At 34.0% G+C, this 22,644-nt stretch overlaps 1 protein-coding gene across 4 annotated transcripts in view; it reads left to right on the top strand.

The window, feature by feature from the left end:
• RABGAP1 (RAB GTPase activating protein 1) overlaps positions 1-22,644 on the top strand; it is a 151,198-nt gene that overhangs the window by 49,058 nt on the left and 79,496 nt on the right. For 3 of the 4 annotated variants that reach the window (XM_060154385.1, XM_060154387.1, XM_060154386.1), the window contains 6 exons: positions 2,768-2,878; positions 3,263-3,329; positions 4,018-4,120; positions 4,748-4,917; positions 15,215-15,389; positions 19,081-19,174. In XM_060154385.1, the coding sequence (XP_060010368.1) occupies positions 2,768-2,878; positions 3,263-3,329; positions 4,018-4,120; positions 4,748-4,917; positions 15,215-15,389; positions 19,081-19,174 (720 nt within the window). Of the gene's footprint in view, positions 1-2,767; positions 2,879-3,262; positions 3,330-3,547; positions 3,616-4,017; positions 4,121-4,747; positions 4,918-15,214; positions 15,390-19,080; positions 19,175-22,644 lie in introns of those variants that run through there. The other variant, XM_060154388.1, reaches the window with a different exon arrangement.

Here is a 22,644-nt window from a genome sequence, read left to right as displayed (position 1 = left end):
GTGCCACTTGGGATCATAATCAATAGTTGCATATAGAAATTTCTTTCCTCCATGACTACCTCATAAAATGAAATTCCATCAAAATATGAATGATTTCTAATATCTTGCTTTTAAATTAAAAAGCACAATGATTGGTCTGTTTGTTTGAAAAACTGATAACCTTTGCTCTCCCTCAAGAGACTTTGGAATTGTCATGCCATCTGGTGGCCAATTTAGTGTACAATGCAGCTTCAACTTTGATTTGTACAATCAAGTGTGAGGCCTTGTGCTCTGTGCTTTCTTATTAGCTATATTTCTGTTCTCACAGAAACACTGTGATGTGGTGCTTTCTGCAGTATGCATTCCTGTACTGGGAAGTAGAAACTGTAATCTATAAACCTTGTAATAATTTTTTTCCTTTTTAAGAAACAGAACAGTTTGTTTAAACAGTTTTTTCCCTTTATTAAAAATATTTATGTAGATCACTTATAAACCCCAGTTATGAATAGGAAAGATTTCTAAGATCTCTCAGAAGAGAAGCACTAGGATAATTTCTCCTCCTTCTGAGATCAGGTATATTCTAAGTAGAAAGGTAATGATCACAAATATCCCTGGTCTGTTCACCTGTATAGCAAGGAAATGCTATACAGAAAACCCCTGGATGGTCATTTGTTTTTCACATTTGTTAGGGCTTTGTTATCTTTTTGTTGCATTGTTTTCCTGAATTTATAGTTACAGTAGAAAATAGTGTTGTGTGACCTAATACACTGATGAAATCATTGACAAGTATGCCTTTCTTCATCAGATTTGAACTTTTCAAATGCAGTTCCTTTCATCCAGTGATTCTGTAGTATGTCTAGGAATTTACAGAAACAGTCATTGCGGTGCCAAAAGAGTTATCAGCATGAACATTCCCCTTAACACAATAACAGCAAAATTAAAAAGTGGAAATTAAATGTTGACCAGAATAGAATGGTAAAAATACGATGCATTTCACAAAATATACACATATCAAATCGTTATGTTGTAAACCTGAAACTAATGTTGTATGTCAGTTATACCTAAAAAAAGATACAATGGTATACCCATATGACTTACCACCTATTTAAAAAATATATGTATATATAGTTAGCCATAGTAGAAGATAGATTGTGGTTTCGCCATAGCATAAATATAGACCAAGTGCCGTGGCAAGAATTAATGCTCTTCTTTTCATTCCTGAAAAAGTATAATCCTATATTATTAAAATTAGAAACCTGCATTTCAGTTTAGTCCTTAGGAAAATGGAGCATTTTCATTTATATCATTCAAAACACTTCGTTCTGATCTTATTTAATCTACAAAGTACCCCATTTGATATTGTCCTTATTTTATAGGTAAAGAAAGCCAGGGAAGATAACCTGGATGTCTGCTTCTTAATTTACACAATAGGAATTAAATGTAAAATTACTTGGTTGGATTCATTCATTCAGTGATAGTGATAAGACCAGAAATACAGTCTAGACCCCCCAACATCAGTGAAGTGAACTTCCACTGCTTATACTCTCCACCCTGCTTCCTATTAATGTAGCTTTTCCTTGCCCTTCAGACTCAGGACACCAGTGATAACTTTATTTCCACTGTTGTTGTTTTAAATACTGCTGAGAGATGAGATTATATTAATTTATACTTAAATATCCACAGAACATAGAGACTAGTGTATCTAATATAAATTAAAATCTGAGATCTGTCCATATCCTCATAGGTGAAAATTCTGTCAGCCACAAATATTTGACAGTTTGGTATGCAGAAGTTTTTCTTGCACGTTGGTCATTTTTAGACTCTTATGCTAAGATTCTTTGATTTTCTAATCTCAGCGTTATCACATGTTCTTGAATTGGTTACTGGTGTAGTAGTGCAGATGGGATTCAAACTAATTTTATTTCTTCAGAGCCAATTTTTAGTTTGAGTAGGTACTCAGAGCTCTCATGTAGCCTTTTATATTATCTTCTAATGGTTCTGTTGCTATTATCTTAAAGTTGTACAGTAATAAGGCACAATTTAGATTTGCTGTATATTGGCTGATTGCTGTAGCAGATTTGTAAGCCTTTGAGAACAAAGGAGCTAGAGAAATGGTGGGTGGGAGACCAGGGGATTATTTTGGTAAACTGTCATTTAGAGAATATTTTCAACTGTTTTCTTAAGGTGATGTTTAACTGCATCATTAATGTTATTTTTATAGTTATTACACATGCTTACAGTAAGGTTATTGCTGCTTAAGGGAAGAATTAGGCAACAGCTTACTGTTGACTATATCTTCCTCATTTCTTGTTTTTTGAAAGCACCTTGTTTTGAAATTCAAAGGATCTATATAATTATCTTTTCTTCATTATATATTTAAACAAATAAGGCATGAATAATTTATTTGTAAAAAACAGTGACTAAATAGAAAGTGAAAAAAACTAACATTTTTTGAGTGCCTTGGAGCTTTATAAATATCTAATTTAATTTTCACAGCAACAAAAAAGAAAAAACTAAAGCCACGTTTTAGGGGTCATAAGAGTGGTTTTGTAGCTTTTATAAATGGTTTCTATAATGGTTTAGTGGATTACATACAGTAATGATGATATTTTCATATCAAGAGGCAGATGATGATTTTTAAATATCTGTTATGATTTGAATACCAGGCATAGAAAAGAATTAAATGTGATTCTTTTCAGTGCCTGATTTTCAAATCATAACAAAAATTGTTCTGGTGTATGTTACGAGAAAGTGCTTTGCAAAATTAATGAAACATGTTGTTCTACAGTGCAGTTCCTAAAGATAAAGACAGACAATGCTTTAAACTACGCCAAGGAATTGATAAAAAGATTGTCATCTATGTGCAACAAACAACTAATAAAGAACTTGCCATTGAAAGGTAAACATTTTTAGTAAGTTTGGCTTAAATATAAATTTTAGTTTTTGTCAGTCTAGTGGAGCAGTCATATACTGTATTCAAAATGTATTTGCAAAATATTTTGTTCCCTGAGGAATTCTTTTGTTCATTAAAGTGAATACTTCATTCATTTTGAATTATCTCTCATAAATCTTCAGCTAATATGTTGATCTCAACTATGTGATAACACAAGGCAAACATAAAATTTGTTTATCTCAAAGAAATAAAGATGATTTTGGTAATGCTATTTTATTGATAATTTTAATATGTCCTTTTTTCTATCAAGAAGAATTTTTTTAAAGCGATCTAATTTAAACATCTTTCTGTAGTCTCTTTTCCAAATTTATGTCAGTTCTTTTTTTGCAGGTGTTTTGGTCTTCTCCTTAGCCCAGGAAAAGATGTACGAAATAGTGACATGCACTTGTTAGATTTGGTAAGGATTGCTTTTTTTTTTTTTAAGTTTATACACTATTTCCTCTATAAAGGTTGTTTCACCAAATCTAAGGTTAAAGCACATTTATGAAGCAATAAACAAAGATAAGGGAATTTCCTTATTTCCTACTTGCTGTTTACTAGTCTGACCTTAGAGCTACTTAGTCTGTCTCAGTTTCTTGATCGTGTAATAGTGAATAATTCTTGTTTATCATGTAGGTTTGACGTGGGAATCAAAGGAGACATTTTGTGAGAGTTATTTGCAAACTATCATGAGCTTTATAAAAGTAGGTGGTGTTCATATTGTTGCTATTATGTGAAAACCTTTGTTTTCATAACTAAATTTATGTAGTAATTACTTACTTGACAGAAGAATTCAACATAGGTTTAGGTAGTAAATTTCCCTAGTGTCTGTACGGTTTGATATGATTTGCAAGCATTTGCTTTATGTATAACTTTTCAGGAGCAGTTGCATAAATAATCGGCACATCTTTAATTTTAACTGTAATCATTTGTATATACTCACTCCTAACTTTTATATATATATGATCCTGTTTCATATTCTTATATTTTTGTAACCTCTTTTTTTTTAAAGGCAGCAGAATGGCGGGTTAGCTGTTTTGTGTGTGTGGTTTTTTTTTTTTTTTTTTTTTTTTTTGCATTAATGTTGTTTTTACTCTTTTCTTTAGGAATCTATGGGCAAAAGTTCAGATGGAAAATCCTATGTTATTACTGGGAGCTGGAATCCAAAATCCCCACATTTTCAGATTGTAAATGAAGAAACTCCTAAAGGTGATGCAGATTGCTGACATCATGAACAGAAATTTTAGTCCCAAGGAGATACCCAAATCTTAGCACTACTTATTTGATAAATATTTAGTGTTTACCTACTTCTGATGAAACAAAGGAATTTGAATAGTTTTTTGAGTTTACTGTTAAATTTGACCAGTAAACAAAGTATTTTTTCCTCCCTCTCCTTTCTTCATTTTTTCCTTTTCCTGCTTCCTTTTCTATTTATGTACTTTTAAAAAATATATTATTTTTTTTATTTACAGGCTTCTAAATATTTATTTTTTATTTTTAATTTACATTTATAATTTAATTTATTTACAGGCTTCTAAATATTACTTGTTTTTGTGGAGAGATAATATATGCACATATAGTTAAAAATTCAGAGGTATCTAGGGAAAAGCAAAAGTTTACCACAGTTCCCAGTGTCCCACCCTAAAGAGCACCACTGTGACCAGTTTCTTGTGTAGCTTTTCAGGTATGCTATGCATAAACAACCTTTTTCAAGATGTTTCATACTCTTCCTGAATGTCATTTAAAGTTTGTAATAGAAGTAATTACTTTTACATTAATCATATGAGCAAATATATTTCCATTTAAAAAATTTGCTTCTGCCTTCTCTCTCCCTAGATAAAGTGCTGTTTATGACGACAGCTGTTGATTTAGTAATAACAGAAGTGCAGGAGCCTGTTCGCTTTCTCCTAGAGACAAAAGTCCGAGTTTGCTCACCTAATGAAAGATTATTCTGGCCCTTCAGCAAACGTAGTACTACTGAAAATTTCTTTTTGAAACTAAAACAGGTACTGTACTTTTCTATAAATATAGATGGGGAAATAAGAGAAATTACTTCTGAGGCTGATATGTCATTAATCCAAGCTGTCAATTAGATCTTTAAATAGTTAATGTGTATTTTAAATATAGTAAGAGGAAAATTGTTTTATTTTTACCCACCTATTTATCATTTTTGTTGCTCTTCACTTCTTCCTGAAGAACCAAGTTTCCATCTAGTCTCACTTGCCTTTAACCTGAAGACCTTCTTTTAGGATTTCTTTTAGTGGAGATCTGTTAGAGACATAACTCTCAGATTTCTTTATCTGAAAATCTTTATTTCACTTTTATTCCAGTAGGATATTTTCACTGGGTATAGGGTTCAGGATTGACAGTTTTTTTACTTTCAGCACTTAAAGATGTCATCCCACAGTCTTGTGGTTCTCATTTTTTTTTTTTAAAGTAAGTATTTTCTTTTTTTTTTTTTAATCTGGTTGCACTGGGTCTTAGTTGCATCAGGCTGGCTCCTTAGTTGTGGCATGCAGGCTCCTTAGTTGTGGCATGTGAACTCTTAGTTGGGGCATGCATGTGGGATCTAGTTTCCTGACCAGGGATCGAACCCTGGCCCCCTGCATTGGGAGCGTGGAGTCTTATCCACTGTACCACCAGGGAAGTCCCTCTCATTGTTTTTGGTGAGAAGTCAGCATGCATTTATATTATTGTTCCTCTCTTTGTAATGGGTCATTTTCTCTGGCTGCTTTTTTTTTTTTTTGCTGTACGCGGGCCCTCTCACTGTTGTGGCCTCTCCCGTTGCGGAGCACAGGCTCCGGACGCGCAGGCTCAGCGGCCATGGCTCACGGGCCCAGCCATTCTGCGGCATGTGGGATCTTCCCAGACCGGGGCACGAACCCGTGTCCCCTGCATCGGCAGGCGGACTCTCAACCACTGCGCCGCCAGGGAAGCCCTATTATTTTTTATCTTTGGTTTTTAGACTTTTATCTATGATGTGCTTAGGTGTGATTTTTCTTTCTGTTTGTCTTGAGATTAGCTGGGCTTCATGAATTTTTAAATTTATGGGTTTGGTTTTTTTTTTTTTTTTTTTTTTTTTACCATTTTTGGGGGAATTCTGACCCATTATTTCTTCCAACTTTTTTCCCTGCTCCATCTCTCTTCTCTCTCCTTAAGGGATTCCAGTCATACATATTTTTGACCTTTTGATACTATCCCACAGATCTCTGGGGCTCTATTTATTTTTCCAAATATTTTTTGATTTTTTCTTCAGATAGGATACTTTCTGTTGACCTATCTTAAAGTTCGCTTGACTCTTTCATCATCTCCAATCTGTTGTTAACCCCATTCAATGAGTTTTTTAAAAATTTCAGATCTTGTTTTTTTTTTTCTGGAATGTCCATTTGGTTCTTTTTTAAATAATTTCTGTTTCTTGTGAGATTGCCTCTTTGATCTTTATTTTAAGCAGATCTTCTTTTATATTCTTGAGCATAATTGTAATATAGCTACTTTAAAAATCTTGGGCTGCTAAATCTAATGTCTAGTGAGCCACTTTTTCATGTTTCTTTGTCTAGTAATTTGGGATTATATATTAGACACTTTAAGTGCTAGACTGCAGAGACTGTGTTATGGTCTTCTGAGTACTGAGTGTTTTAAAAAATATATATCAGTTAATTTGGTCAAACTCTATACTCTTTCTTTCCTGTGGCGGGCAGCAGATAAAATTTCTGTTCCCTTCTTTTAGCTTTTTTTTTTTTTGGCCCCGGTTGCCCCTCTCCTTATTGTTCCTTTCTTTGCCTTCCTTTGTATCAAAACTCCTTGAAAGTAATCAAGTTCGTAGTGACCTAAATTGCTAAATCCAGTGGTCAGTCTGAGTCTTTGTCTTAGTGACATGTCAGGAGCATTTGATATAGATGATTAACTCCCTCCTTGTTAAATACCCCTCTTTCACTTAACCTTCTGGACATCTCAAATTTACCATGTCCGAAAAGGTGTCATTATCTCATCCCTCACCCCTAAAATGCTCTACCTACCTGTCCTTACCACCTCAGTTTATGGGCATCTTCTTCTAGTAGTTGCTTAGGCCAAGAATTTGACTCTTATTTTTCACACCCCATATCCAGTCTGTCAAGAAATTCTGTTTTCTTTTAAAACATATCTAGAAGCTGACTACTTCTTACCACCTAGATTACATTAACTTCATCTGAATCATTGTTTTCACCTGGATTATTGGAGTAGCCTTTTCACTCATCTCCCTATTTCTATTTTTGTCACCTTTTGATATATTCTCAGTATAGCAGCCTAACATCAAATCACGTCATCTTTCTGCCAAAATTTTCCAATCCTGTTTTACTCCATAAAATCCTAAGTCCTTCTAATAGGTTGTAAGACTCTATGTGATCTGCTGCCTATTACGTTATAAACGAATTCCTCTCTTTTACTTCTTACTTGCTTCCTCTGCTCTAATCATGCTCTTAGGGCCTTTGCTATCAACTGTTCCTTCTACCTAAAATTCTCTTCCCCTGGATCCCACTTGCTGTTATTCACCTCCTTCAAGTCCTCATCTTCTTCAGGTCTTTGCTTAGATTTACTTCTTAGCAACTCATGACCACCCGCATTTAACACTGCAGTTTGCCTGATTATCCACTGGTGCTGCTGATTCCCTCCCCATTGATATATTTTAAATTTTTTTACAGGGTTGTTAGTTTCCAACATACTGCAAAATATACTTCTTTTTATTTTGATTATTACCTATTTTTCATATAAGAAACCTCTACTAAGGCAGAGACTTCTAATCTGACTTGTTCACTGGTTTATCCCAAGCATCTAGAACATAATAGTTCTTAATAAATATTTATGAATTAATTTTATTTCATGTAACTCTGAAATTCCATTATACAAGATTATAGGGTTGTATGTGGATTTACTTGAATATACTTTTCTGTAGCAATAAATATTTTAGTTCTAGTGTGTCCAAGTTAGCCCTTTTGGTTATAGTTAGAAAAAGGTAGCAAGCAGAACAGGAATAGAGATTTCTTTTCAGTGTTATCTTAAGAGACAAAGCAAATCTGGGTTTCCTTAGCATTGTTCTCCCAGTTCTTCACTATGAAAGGAGCAAAGGATTAGCGTAGGATTATCATCTAGAACTTGGCTTTTGAGTCAGAGTCCATGGATCTTGCCATTGACTAGTTTTATGACTTTGAGCAAGTTCCTTCAACTCTCTCAGCGTCAGTTTACTCAGCTGTGAAATGGCAGTGATAGAATCTTCCTCATAGTGTTATTGTGACATTAAGTGAAAAACTGTACAACGTACTTGGAATAGTTCCTAGCACATAGTATGTTCTTCATGCATTTTAGCTATTATTATTGAGAGGGACATCAGTGGGACAGCAAAAACACTTAAGTCATGAAATCAGAACAGCATCGATTATTTAGTAGATTAGCCCCAGGGGAAGAATGCTTCAGAAAGAAAACCAATTTACAAGCATTATTTTACAAGTTTAGGGAATGGGTGGAAATGATTCTTAATAGTTTCTAGAGTAAGAGTTAGCAAACAAATTAATTGTATAATACTTTTAGTATAAATTTGTATGTAAAAAATATTCTCTTTAATTAGAATTCTGTTTCTTTAATCTTATCTCAGTGAACATAAGTAAGATTACCCTCATCTTGCTTTTCCCTTGAGGTCTTATGTTATACAGCCATGATTCAAAGATTGCATGCATTTACAAGAGTATTTCTTCTGTGGGTGATTTAGAATAATGTATCTAATTAGGCTAACAAATGACTTGTCAGGGTAGACTAGCCAAAAACAGATGTATGCCTGAGATATAGCCTGATAGACTATTCTAGACTCTCTGTTAAAGTTACAAGCTAAACATAGGCTGAGTTGTCAGTATTTTCTTTGCAAAAAGCTGAAGTTTATATGTGGAAGCTGGGAGGAGGGCAGGGAATTCCTGACAATAATCTCTCATTTTTCTCCTTATTTGTATGTCTTGGGGTGGGTCTGAGGGGTAGTCAGGGGGAAAGGAGAGAGGCAGTATGAAGAATTTGAACAGTTTTTTTTTTTGTCTTAGTGCACTGTTAATTCTCATCCCTTGCAACATAATAAACTAAGTTTATTTATTTCCTCCTTTACGTTCATGGCTTTAAAAATTAATAGCAGTTACCACTAACTGAGGCCCTCCTGTGGCAATCACTCGACCAGCTACTTTCACTTTTCCTGGCTTATGTAATTTTCATAGTGATCCAGTGAGGATAGTGTTTACATTTTATAGATCCAAAGATGTAAAATAGATTTTACTGGATATCATGTGAGCAAGATTCATACCTAAGCCTTCTAAGAGTCTCAGCCAGGATTCTTCCCAAAGAAACATCCTTCTTTTGTCTTTATTTCTGTAAGAGTATTTTTGGGATTTACTTAAGTCAAATTAAGCATAACTTAAAATTTTAACCTCTTTGCAGTTCTCATTAGACAGAAAAGGAAACACTGCTACAGGCCAAATTTTTTAAATATTCAATATATAGTTTCTGTTTATTGCTGTACGTATGGGAAAACAGTTATAGAAATGTTATTAAAAATACATATTTAAAAATTGATTCTTTTTCCTTTCACTAAAATTATCTGGTGACTCAGTAACTCCTTTTTAGCCTGGAAGCCTTCCCAACTGTGGGGATTCCTATATTAAGATGGCACCATATTAGAGAAACTTTTAAAATTAGTGGGGAATGAAAGAGGAGGAAATGGTCTAAAGACTAGATTTTCCAACAGTAACATAAGGTGAATAAAAGACCAACTAATCATTCTTAAATTCTTAAAATTACAGAATTTTCATTGCTAAAGACAATGTAGGGGTCTTAAAATGTTTTATTTTATTTTATAAATAAAATTTTATAAATGAAGAAGCTGATGTCTGAAAGACTAAGTGATGTGGCCAGTGTCATATAGACAAGTAATTTATATAACCATCCGTACTGGAAACCCGAGCTTCTATCTCTTTGTAAACCCGAGCTTCTATCTCTTTGTGTATTTGCTGTGTGTGTGTGTGTGTGTGTGTGTGTGTGTGTGTGTGTGTGTGTGTGTGTGTGTGTGTGTGTGTGTGTGTGTGTGTGTGTGTGTGTGTGTGTGTGTGTGTGTGTGTGTGTGTGTACATATAGGCACATTTACATGTATGCAGTATACCACTGTACCTCTCAAGATAGAAAATGCTTTCTGTACCAGAGCTCTTCAACTGCTAAATCAGGAGGCACAGGTTCAGCTATTGCTGGGAAGTATGATCACTTGGTTAAGATGGTAACTACTGGATTTCTCCTTTGTAAAAGTAGATTTTTCTTTCTGCATTTAGCAAATCATCTTTGAGGTGGTACTTTGGCAACTTCCAAATATCCTGTTCCTCAGCACCTTTCTAACTAATGGGTTTAGCATTCATTGATGATCGCTGCCTGAATCAGTTGAGTTCATTCACATATTTTTAATAGTAATGAAACATTACAGGGTTTTTTTCTTTTCTTATACATGTATATGTTTATTAATATTGAATATTTAAATAATAATAAATATAAGTTATTTGCTTTATCCTACTTTATCAAAGAGTTAAAAAATATCAGTATTGTAGGAAACACCCTTAATAAGTGATGTTTATTTTATTGCTTCTGGTAAATTTATAACAAAATTTTGTAAACTTGTAAAATGTCTGTTGAGAAAAGGTACTATTATATGGGCTTACAAAACGTAAATTTCAGTTGTTTAAAATTCCAGTGAGGACAAACTTATATTTTAATTTAATACAGTTAACTGATGAGGATAATTAAACATCAGTTAATAAACTTGCACCATTTCTAAAATATACAAAATGTCACATTGCAATTTACGTACAACTTATGTTATACACGTTTCTTTCAATTGGAAATAAAACCCATATTTTAAAATCAATATATACTTTAAAAATGTAAGCATCTAAATGGAAAAGTTTCCAAAATATTTAGTGTATTCAACCTTTTCCATAGATGCTTAAACAAATTTGGGGGAGAAAGAGCTATTAATATAACTGCAATACCTGTGTATTTTTTCACGTTTCTCATTCTGTGTATGTAAAAAATACAGGTATATAATATGAAATTATTTGTATAGTTTTAAATTCCCATTAATTTCCCATTCATTCAAAAAATCAGTATTGCAATTAATATTAAAACTGTTGAGTGAAGTTTAAGATTTTGTGGAACCTCTTTTTGTCCTTTGAACGTGTTCTAATAAGATTATATTCAATAAAATCAGTACTGTTCAAAAGTTAGCTAGAATATTTTCTTTTCGTTGTAGTTCTGTTACCATTTGACATATAGTTAGATTTATTTTCATATTTTTGATTTGGGGGCTTGGGGTATTTTCCTTTTTGGTTTAATTTATTTTTTGAATATTTAAAATACTTATATGCTACAAAAGTCAAAATTACATAAAAATGTATACTCTTAGGTCTTGGTTTCATTCATATCTCCCTTTCCCCAACCCTATAGGTAACCATTATTATTGGTTTCTAGGTTATCTTTCCAGTGTTTCTTTTTGTGAAAATAATAAAATACTTCTATATATTTTTTAACTCCCTTTTAAACAAAAACTAGCATACTATATATATTTTTCTGCACCTTTTTTATCTTAATATATCCTGGTGATCATTCCATATAAGTTTATAGAGACCTTCCTCATTCTTATTAATGACTGCCTACTACTGTGTTTGGATAAATCATGCTTCTTTCAACTAGTCCTTTATTGATTAATAGTTGGATTTTTTCCCAAGCATTTGCTATTCCAAGTAATGTTGCAGTATAGCACTTTGTGCATGTATTTTTTTGATTTTATGAAAGTGCATCTTAGAGTAGATACCTATTGGTGGAGTTACTGGCACATGAGGTAATTTTGCATATGTAATTTTGTTATATTTGCCACGTTCCCCTCTATAAAGGTTGTAATCATAGAGATTAGCAGGTATGAGAGTACCTGTTTCTCCAGAGGCTTATCAGAGTGCGTTGTCAAACATAAGGATCTGATGGTAGTTTTAATTTATCCTCTGATGAATGAAAACAAGCATTTTGTTTTTTCATATGTGTAGGGGTGATTTTTCTTTCCTTTTCTGTGAATTGTCTCTTCATATTTTTTGCTCTTTGGTTTTGGCCGTTTCCTCTTAATTTTTAGAAGTGCTTTATGAAATCAAAGAGAGTAACCCTTTGAGATATAATTTGCAAATATTTCTCCTGGTTTGTCACTTGTCCTGTGACCTAAATTATGATGAGTCTTTGGGCTTCTTTTGCCACACAATTTCTTTCTTATATACTTGAATTTATCAAGTTTTTCCTTTAAAGCTTCTGGATTTGGGGTCATAATTAGAAATGCTTTCCCTACTCTCAAGTAATAAAGGAATTTATACATTTTCTAGTATTACTTACATGGTTTCATTTGACTACTTTTATTTATATCTCTAATTTATTAGTATCTTATTCTGTTATATAGTGTAAGGTATGGATCTGATTTAATGTTTTTTTCAAATGGCCATCCACTTGTCCCAATACCATTCATTGAAAAGTCTAACTTTTCCCGCAGTGATTTGAGATGTCACCTTTATCATATTATCAGATTTTCATATGTATTTAGAACTCTTTTGGTTTTTATATTCTTTTTGATTGATCTTTACGTTACTTATTCACTGATACCACACTGTTTTAATTACATAGACGTTATGTTTTTATATTTGGTAGGGCTAACTTTCCTCCTCAGCTGTTCTTCTTTTTCTGGATTTTGCTAAATATTCTTGATTGTTTATTTTTCATATAAACTTTAGATTCAACCTTTGTAGCTCTGGAAGAAAATTATTGGTATTTTTATTGGGGAGAATTGAAATCTTTGTGATATTAATATAGAGTCATCTTTTCCAAGAACATGTGATATCTTTCCACTTATTCATGTCTACTTTTTTTTTTTTTTGGTCTTTTAAGAGTGCTTTTTAAAAGCTTTTTATTATAGAAAATTCAAATGTACACAGAAATAAAAAGAATAATATAATGGACCCTATGTACTATTACCCAGCTTCAACAATGAACAACATTTTTAACAGCTGGAGTTCTTGACTTACAGGCAGGGTCCACTTCTTGACTCCATATTTATCTGACTTCAAAAGGGCAGTAGTGCTCTGGTGCCTGTCACTCAAAGAGGAGTTTCTAGGTGAAGTGCAATGGTTATTACATTCATATAGTTTCTGGGAAAAAATTTTAAAGGTAAAGAGTTATGTTGATCTTTGAAATGTTTCAGATAGCAATTAACTAATGTTTTAGAGAGTAATTTAAAACAAAACAAAAGTAAATCCTGTTCCCTATCAAAGCATATTTGAAATTAAAAATCATAATTACAAATTCAGAATGAACATATGTCAAAGGTTTAATTTAATTCATTAGGTAGTGAGGGAACCAGTAAGATGGTAAAACTGGTTCTAAGTATTTGAGAAACTTGAGTTTATATAGTCCTTTCTTTAAAAAAAGAAAGAATGTTAGAACAAGATTGCTGGGTTAGAAACAAAACTGGTTAATGTCCTATAGGGTAACCTTTGGGTTATCTTTTCTATTAGATGGAAATCATTTGCATAGCTCTTGGACACAAACCTACAGATTAATATGTAACTTCACAGAGTCTGGGTCCTTTAATTAATAATAAGTAATTCAGTCATTTATTCACCTAGAAAATTAAATAATTCTTTGGTGGACATGTTAAAGCCAGCACATCTGGGTCTGTGCGTCAAATCTGGCCTGACACTTGCTTTTATAAAATGCTTTTGAAACACAGCCACACTCACTGACTATGGCTGCTTTTGCACCATAATGGCAGAGTTGAGTAGTTCCAGCAGAGACTACTGGCCCACATAGCCTAGAATACTTACTTTTTGGCCCTTTACAGAAAAGTTTGCCAATTACTATATTAAACAGTGTTTCAGGATGATATTGAAAGGACATGTTGCCACTACCTAAGCCTTCCAGGATTGCGGTAGTTTTTCTTAAGAACCCAAATGAACATTAGGATGACAAAATCTGGTGTCTGCCTGGTATTTCTGTACCTAATGAACCTCTTATTGCTTCCCCTCTTCTGTATTTTTACTTTATGCATGTATATCTTTCTCTTTGGTGTTGCTACCTTTCTATTCTAGTTGTCTCTGTATCTTTTCCTGTAGTTCTGTCTTGTCCTCCTGCTCTTCTGTATTTCACTTTTTTCCTCCTCCTTAAACTGACTCTAATATGGAATGTTAATATATTTAAATATTGTACTGGTAAAGTATTATATTCCCTACTCTTAATTTTTTATTTTAAGCCCTTTAAAAAATTTTTTTTAGTTTATTTATTTATTTTTGGCTGCATTGGGTCTTCATTGCTGTGCACGGGCTTTCTCTAGTTATGGCGAGCAGGGGCTACTCTTCGTTGTGATGCGTGGGCTTCTCATTGCGGTGGTTTCTCTTGTTGTGGAGCATGGGCTCTAGGCACTCGGGCTTCTGTAGTTGTGGCACGCGGGCTCAGTAGTTGTGACTCGCAGCCTCTAGAGCACAGGCTCAGTAGTTGTGGTGCACGGGCTTAGTTGCTCTGCGGCATGTGGGATCTTCCCGGACCTGGGCTCGAACCCGTGTCCCCTGCATTGGCAGGTGGATTCTTAACCACTGTGCCACCAGGGAAGTCCCTTAATTTTTAACTTAGGTCAATTTAAACTGTTATGTGCTTATCTTAAGATAAACCCAGAATATAAAACAATTTGAGCTATCAAAGATTTTATTTGTTCTATTAATCTCTTTTCTGTCACTTACGTCTCCTCCCACCACCAGTTGTAGCTTTCAGTTGAAGAAAAGTTCCCTATTCTGTTACAATTAAGCGAAAGGATTTGTGGGTAAGGGGCATGGAGATAAGACTTTCTTAGTCCTAAACTTTATGTTTTAGAATATTTCTAAAACATTTTTTTCATGTATAGTTTTATGTAGGAAACCTTGAACAAAACAAAGTAACTGGGAAGCTACAGAACAGTTAACTTTTTAGTTCACACTTACTAAATATTGGTAGTTGGATGTTTGATGATGCAGTCTGAATACAGTAAATAAAATTGCAAAACTAGAGTCCTGCTCAGTAAATATCCTGTTTTCCTTTTCCTAAGTCTAAACATATGTTTTTCTATTTAGAAAAGGTTACATTTTGTTTAGATAGTTAAAGTAATACCTTTCTATTCTCATATCCTGTATGAAATCAGAAGTAGTGCTCAATTAAAATGTTTTATCCCTTGATAAATAATGTTTTTTCATCTTCAAGATAAAGCAAAAGGAGAGAAAGAACAATACTGACACTTTATATGAAGTTGTATGCTTGGAAAGTGAATCAGAGAGAGAGAGGAGGAAAACTACAGCCAGTCCCTCAATTCGCCTGCCACAGTCTGGATCTCAGAGTTCAATGATTCCTTCTCCTCCAGAAGATGATGAAGAGGAAGGTAAATTGTAGGGAGAGCTTAATTTCTGTTCTGGGGTGGCGGACCATACAGACCTTTACAATTTTATCAGGGAATTGAGAAAGTGACATAGTATTTTGAATTCTTTTAAGAGGACTGTGGGAGATTAAAAAGTGATTAACATAGGACTTTCTTTAAGGTAATTGTAACCAAGTTAGAAAAAAATGAGATTTATAATTAGTCCTTTTTAAAATAATCGGTCTATGCAAGCTTAGTGTATTAATATAGCACATTTTTAGAGCAAATCTGACACAGCTTCCACCTCAATAAATGTTCCCATCTCAACTGATTTATACATTATTGGATTTTCACACTGATAAGTATTAGGAATCAACCAGTTCTTTTTTTTTCCTCTTTTTTTCTTATGGTTATATCTGTAAACTGTTCTATCAGTCTGTATTAAAAGATACTGTATAAAAGTGAGAAATGAAGGGAAGGAACACAGGAAAAGTGAAAGTTTGGGAAGCATTTTCCAGTTTATAATTTTGTACCAGAGCTTTATTTTTAAGGGCAAAAGCAAGCTGATTATGAGAGGTCATATGAGGCATGCATCTATGTGAGCTTCACAAGAAGTGTTCTAGAAAATTCATAGACGAGAATTCATTTCTCATTGTGGAGTATGTGGTGGAGCACCATGAATATTTTTTTAGCTGGAACTTTTAAAGTGAAAGGAGAATTCAGGGATAAAGGGGCTGATTTGGGCACTTCTGGCTAAGAAATTACATTAACAAAAGCATGGAGGTGGCAGGAATGTCTGATTGGGTTAAAAGTAATACATATCCATGACTATATGTCCTTTTTTCAAGTTTAGAGCAAGCTCTTTCCACTTTCTGTTGTTCCCTGTGACTTCTGCTTTTTCTGTGACTAATCAGCTTAGGATCATTTATTAGCAATTTTGATGGCCACCAGTTACTAGATACTTAATATGTGGTAGACAGGTACTTTGTTTATAAAGTAAAGTAATACTTTGTTTATATAGTCCTCACAAATATCCTGAAAAATAGGACTTATTTTGAATATACTTATTTTGAGCATAAGGCAATAGAATCTCAGAAAAGTGAATTTGCCCAGGGTCACAAAAGCCAGAAATTGGCAAGGAGGATTTTAATCCAGGTCTGTGAGTTAATAGTCTGAGCTCTATTCTGTCACCATCTCTGGGCATTTAGTTCACATAAAGCATTTTGAAGTGCAAAGAAAGCACATATGTTGTTTTTGCGAAGTCAGAGATACAATTTATAGTCTTCCTGCAGAGGCGATTTAAGTCATGTTTTAAGGCTGGGAAAGGTGAAATTGTTCCCACTGTTTGAGATTGTCTACTGTATAACTGGTTCTGGAGACTTTCAGTTTCCCTTCTAGGTCAACACTGCTTAAGATGCAGAGCAAATAAAAGTTTATAGAACTTTCCTCCCCTTAAACTCAGCAATTAAAAAAAAACACCAAAAATTGAGAAAGGCACTCTATTTATTATGAAACCAGAGACTGTTCAAATCTCCATACTATAGATGTTAAAGGATATCTACCAGTTACAAAGAAATTTGGGCCCAACTAATAGATAACATCAGGATTGAGATGTAGTTCTAATCTCTAGCAGGCATGGATTTTTAATATAATTGAGGGGGTTCAGAAGGCCTGTACTGACAGCTCTTAACTGGGGAGAGGTAAGGACTAACAGCAGTCAGCAGTCCATGGGAGAATCAGGGAACACTAGAACACAAGCTCTGTAAAGGAAGAGAGTGTGTCCTTTTCTGCCCCACATTATTTCCCTGGTGTGTAACCCAATTCCTGGTATATAATAGATGCTCAGTAAATATTGGCAGGATGAGTAACCCTCCTGGGGTCCATTTCCATAGTGAAAAGTTAATGACAGGAGAACTGGGACTGAAGAAGACTTCAGCCATGCCATCTGGTAATTCTCTCTAACCGAGTATACAAACAAGGGAAACTGGTCCTGTTGTGATGTTTGCTCCATGGAAAGAAATGGCTGTAATCCTCTAAAGAGGCTCCTTATCCATAGGACATTTGTGCTCACAGGGCTGGAAGCCAGCAGTTATAAATGAGAGGTGTTCAGAAAACATTCTGAACACATCCAGACAGTAAAAGAGAATTTTGTAAGATAGGTCTTCCTAATCTCTTTAAAGGAATTATCTCTTGTAAATTTTAGTACATTTTTTAGTAGCTGTTGTCCCCCAAAGACGTTGTGTTATATTGACATTTTTAATGAGTAGTTACTTGAGGTATTTAGAAAGTAGGGCCAATTCTGGCAAAATAATGAAGCAGGGGAAGTTTGTCTTAGTGCACTGGAGCATTTCTCTTTTCCTTATCTACCTGCAGAGGTCTCACTTATATTCAGTCTGTCCTCTTCCGTAACTCACTATGAAAACTGCTGATAATGTTCAAGGCATTATAATGTAAATAAGTTTAATAATAAGTATCCTGGATTTCTGAGCCTTTAAAATTAGTGCTCTCAGATATGCCATCTCTAAACGGATGCCAATTCATGATGTAATCATCAGAGGTGTAAAGATCAAAACTTTTTAAGGCAGGTTAAACCAAAAAATCTAGATACAGCATTGGTTGAGGACACATGGAAACAAGTACTGTTGTACCCAACTAGTGCAAATATCAATTGGTAAAACCATTTTGGAAGGCAGTTTGTCAGTAAGTTTCAGAATCCTTAAAAGCATGCATTTTTTAACCCAGGGAGTTCTCTTCTGGGCATATACCCAATAAAAGCAATGAGATATGTTCATCCTGATATTATTTGTAGTAAAAAGTTGAAAACTCACCAAGTGTCCAACAAAAGAAGATTATTAAGTAAGTCTTAGTTCATATTTTCCCTCCAATTTCATTACACTTTTCAATTTGTCTCAGATGCCTTTATCATTGCCACTTTTTTCACTGTCTTTATGTCTTATACTCTTTCACTTCATATTCACATTTACATTTCCTAATTATTTGAACTAAGTTTGAAATGATTCATTTTGGTCCTTTTTTAAATATTTTTGTGCTTTCTATTATAAATTATGTCATTGTAGAAAATTTAGAAAGTCATAAAAACATAAAGGAGGAAAAAGAATCATAATTCCATCACTCGGTGTTAATGTCTTGGTATAGTTCATTCCAGACTATTTTCTGTTTTTTAACATAGATTATAATGAAGATTTAGCTCTTATGTTTATTTTTTGTGGTATTTTGCCAGATCATTATGTAAACAAGTGTCAACACAAATTTACATTGTAAACATGTATCATAATTTATTCTGACATTCTCTGCTTTCTTATTTTTGTAGCTTATGCTTAGGTGGTTTGTAGTTTTAACTGTTATGCATAAGACTGCGATATATTTTCATGTATAAAGCTGTTTGCTTTGGAATAGGTGAGAGAACATACTCATATTTTGAGTCCTATCATTTTATAATTATATGGCTCTTTTCTGCAGTTGACATAATATAGACCTATATGAAAAGCAAAAGAGAATTAAAGAGATTACAACAACATTCCACCTGGGACCATTTTTATTTTCCTCGTACTTATAACTATACACTAAAAGAGAGAAATTATGATACTTTGTTCCCAGTAAAATCTTTCAAATTTGACTGTTATGTTTCCAGGTCATTCTTCTGGCTAGCATAGCCACCTCTGTTATCCTTTTTTGTGTGTTTTGTTTATTAAAGATAACGATGAACCTCTCTTGAGTGGATCTGGTGATGTATCCAAAGAATGTGCAGAGAAAATTCTTGAAACATGGGGAGAACTGCTGTCTAAATGGTAAGTTGTAAGAGAATAGTTCTCCTTTTCACCTATAATTCTTATTTTATGGGTATGGAATTTTACCTAACATTATTGAATTTTGGAGCCAATAATAAAAACCTAAGTATGAGGTTCATCTGTTTTTAGAGGTTTATAAGGGTAGTAGTGAAGATCTGAGATCAACTTTCAAAATATCAGAAACCTAATAAATTCACATTGTTGCAGAAAATATTTATTCAAACATGGAAAGCATGGGGAGAATAAACAAGAAAAGAAGTCATTTGTATTAAAGTGGTTAGGAACCACTGACTGGTTAAGATAATACACAGTTGTTAAGACTATAAACAATAATCAGGTTTAGAAGATGCTCACACAGTGCATAGAGCCATGGTAAGAGACTCCAGGTGGGATTTTTCCTTATCTGTGTTATATGCCTCAACTGACAGAGCAGCATGTTATAAACATGGTATATATTAATTGCTCTACCAATTACTTTTCCTACTAACACTTGTAAAATTCAGGAATTTCTCATCAGCTCAAAAGATGGTTTGACAACAAAATTAAACACTATCCTCTAGGCTGTCTAAAGAGAGTACACTACCTTCAGGTATTTATTAATGGTATCAGAGACAATCTGGTAAATCAAGTTGGTGAGACATTTATGTAGTTTCCTTTCCCCATTGAGTAGGATGCCTGTATATGCTGAAAAGAGCTGAACTTGAAAGTGATCTGAGTAGTTTTCTATTTCTGACTTTCTGGTTATTAGGGTTGTCCGTTAGCTCCCCATGGACCTGTTATTTTGGAGTCTGATTTTTCTCGGAAGTTTTAACTGTTGAAACCTTCACTCTATTCTTAGTAAAACTGTCTCAGCATTAAAAAAAAAACTTCATGCCCTTAAGGGATGGGACTACAAATGGGCATCATCTGCTTCTAGCACTCTCACAGTGCTTTACACTTCTGGTAAAACACTCTCCACATTGGGAAATGTCAAATGTGTACAGGAGGAGAATGCAAACCAAAGCATGGTTTGTCTTTACACAAGTGGTTTTAATAAATGAACTCTGCAAAAGCCCCCCAGGGGAATAGTTTTCATTTATTTTTGATATTCCTTTAGCAATCAGGAGACAAACCTGCTGATGCTCTCATCACAATATATTTTCAGTTCAGTGATTTTGGAGTGTTTGGACTGCTGCTGGCAGGAATTTCATCTGTATAAAAAGGTTTCTGCTCTAAAATAGAAATGTAATTGAGTCTTGACATGGTTATATAATAGCGTATTTAAAATCATTTATATATAGCATCTAAGTTTTATAAAATGAACTCACCAGCATTTTATACAGTTGCTTGGAGTTTGTTTTATCAAGCTTTGTTTATTCATTTTGTTATTCATTTGATTAAATGATATCCTTATCTTACTCCTTCAGATATATTAACTAAGTTTCCATCTGTCTCAACTGTCTTTCAGGGTGTTTAAAACTGTTTTTGCTGGTTTCAGTCATGTCTTTAGAAATAATAATACAGTTTCTCTTCTTCAATTCATTTTGTCATTATTTTTTTTCATCATTATTATATGTGTTCTGTAATAGGAACCATCCACAGTATCATGGAGTTTTAGAGCCTGGTAGACCTGGCTTCAAATCCTACCTCTCCTATTTCTAAGCTGTATGATGTTGGGCAGGTCACTTAACTCTTTTGAGTCTGTTTCTTCATTTACAAAATACAAGTCTGTAGAACCACCACTCAGGATTATTCTAGATTAAAAATAATAGATGTTGTAATGGTAGTAATCATAGTAAGAAGTAATAGATTTATCACGTATCCGGTGCTGTGCTAAGTTATGTGCTCTATTTCAACTATAACAACCTTATAAAATAGTATCCATTTTTATAGATGAGGAAACTGGCTTAGAGATTAAGTCAGCAATTCTAGTTAGTAAACAGCACCCAGAATTTTTAACACAGTCAAGTCTGGTCCCAAAGCTGGTTTATTTAACTCTACATTAGATTTTAGTGGCAGTAATTGTAATAAATATACCTTTGCGCTCTAATTCTCCAAGTTCCTTTTGATATGAATTTTAGTCAATAAGAGAACTAATGTCAGTAATAAAATAGTATGCTGAGTTAGCTAGTTATTATTATAAGTGACATAAAATTATTCTGAAAATAATTTTATCAATATAAATCAAGCTAGGGTTATCAAATAATCCTGGGGGTTAGGTTTATTTTTTTTGTAAAGAGCCAAGTGTAAATGTTTTAGGCTTTGTGGTCAATAGTCTCTATTGCAACTACTCAACTCTGCTGTTGCAGTGTGAAAGCAGCCATAGACAGCACGTAAAGAAATAAAAATGGCTGTTTCAATAAGAGTTGATTTACAGAAACACATGGTGAGCCAGATTTGTCCCACAGGCCAAAGTGTACCAATCCTTGAATTAGGTAATAGGACTACTTTTGTCCTTTCTGCTCCCACCTGTTCAACTTTTATATAGTTTTTTTTTCTAAGCAAAGCCAAAACTATACTGAACTATCTATAGCTCTTATATTAGGGTGCCAGCGTCACAGAATTAACCATTTTTAAATGTACTGTGCATTATTGTGCTAGTATTCTGGGAGAATTTTGAGAAAAGTCTCAGACCTTTTTGTATTTTGATAGTGGTCATTTTGTACCAGTAACTTCTGTTTAAATCTGATAGTCACAAGAATTCCTCTGTGTCAGGATCCTGCTTTATGTGTCAGTAATGGTGGCTTTCAAATCACAAAGCAGCTATTACGTAACATATAGTGCATTCATTAGTCTTAGAGTTTGAGGCTACCTCAGTCTTGTAATCAACTTCCCTGAACTTCTTTCTGCATCTGTAGAACTGGAGATACTACCACATACCTCAGATGATGGTTGTAAGCAGCAAATAAAATTATGTGCAAAAGCACTTTGTAAACTAATACCAACATTTCAAGATTTTTTTTAATAATTTAATGCTGTGTTTCCTTTATTTATTGTTTATTTATTTGGTTGCACCGCGTCTTAGTTGCGGCTCTCAGGCTCCTTAGTTGTGGCATGTGAACTCTTAGTTGTGGCATGCATGTGGGATCTAGTTCCCTGACTAGCAATGGAACCTTGGCCCCCTGCCTTGGGAGCTCAGAGTCTTAACCACTGCGCCAACTGAGAAATCCCTCAAGATGTTTTATTTCCCCCCCAAAAAAAGTATTTTAGGGAATTCCCTGGCGGTCTAGTGGTTAGGACTCTGTGCTTCCACTGCAGTGGGGGCATGGGTTTGATCCCTGGTCTTGGAGCTGAGATCCCACATGCCACACAGCACGACCCCGCAAAAAAGTTGTTTTATTTCCCCCATTTTGTAGATGAGATAAATGAAGCTCAAAGACTTTAATGACTTGTTTTGATGTTAAAATAGTACAGTAGAAACTTTCTTATCCACCATAGTTATTCAGAAAAGTTACTGGAAGTAAGGTGTCATAAAAACTGCTGAAATCATA

This window comes from Lagenorhynchus albirostris, chromosome 7 (assembly GCF_949774975.1).
Source record: "Lagenorhynchus albirostris chromosome 7, mLagAlb1.1, whole genome shotgun sequence".
Classification (NCBI taxonomy): domain Eukaryota; kingdom Metazoa; phylum Chordata; class Mammalia; order Artiodactyla; family Delphinidae; genus Lagenorhynchus; species Lagenorhynchus albirostris.
Note: the sequence above shows the minus strand (reverse complement) of the source record. Positions and strands in the feature narration are given on the sequence as shown.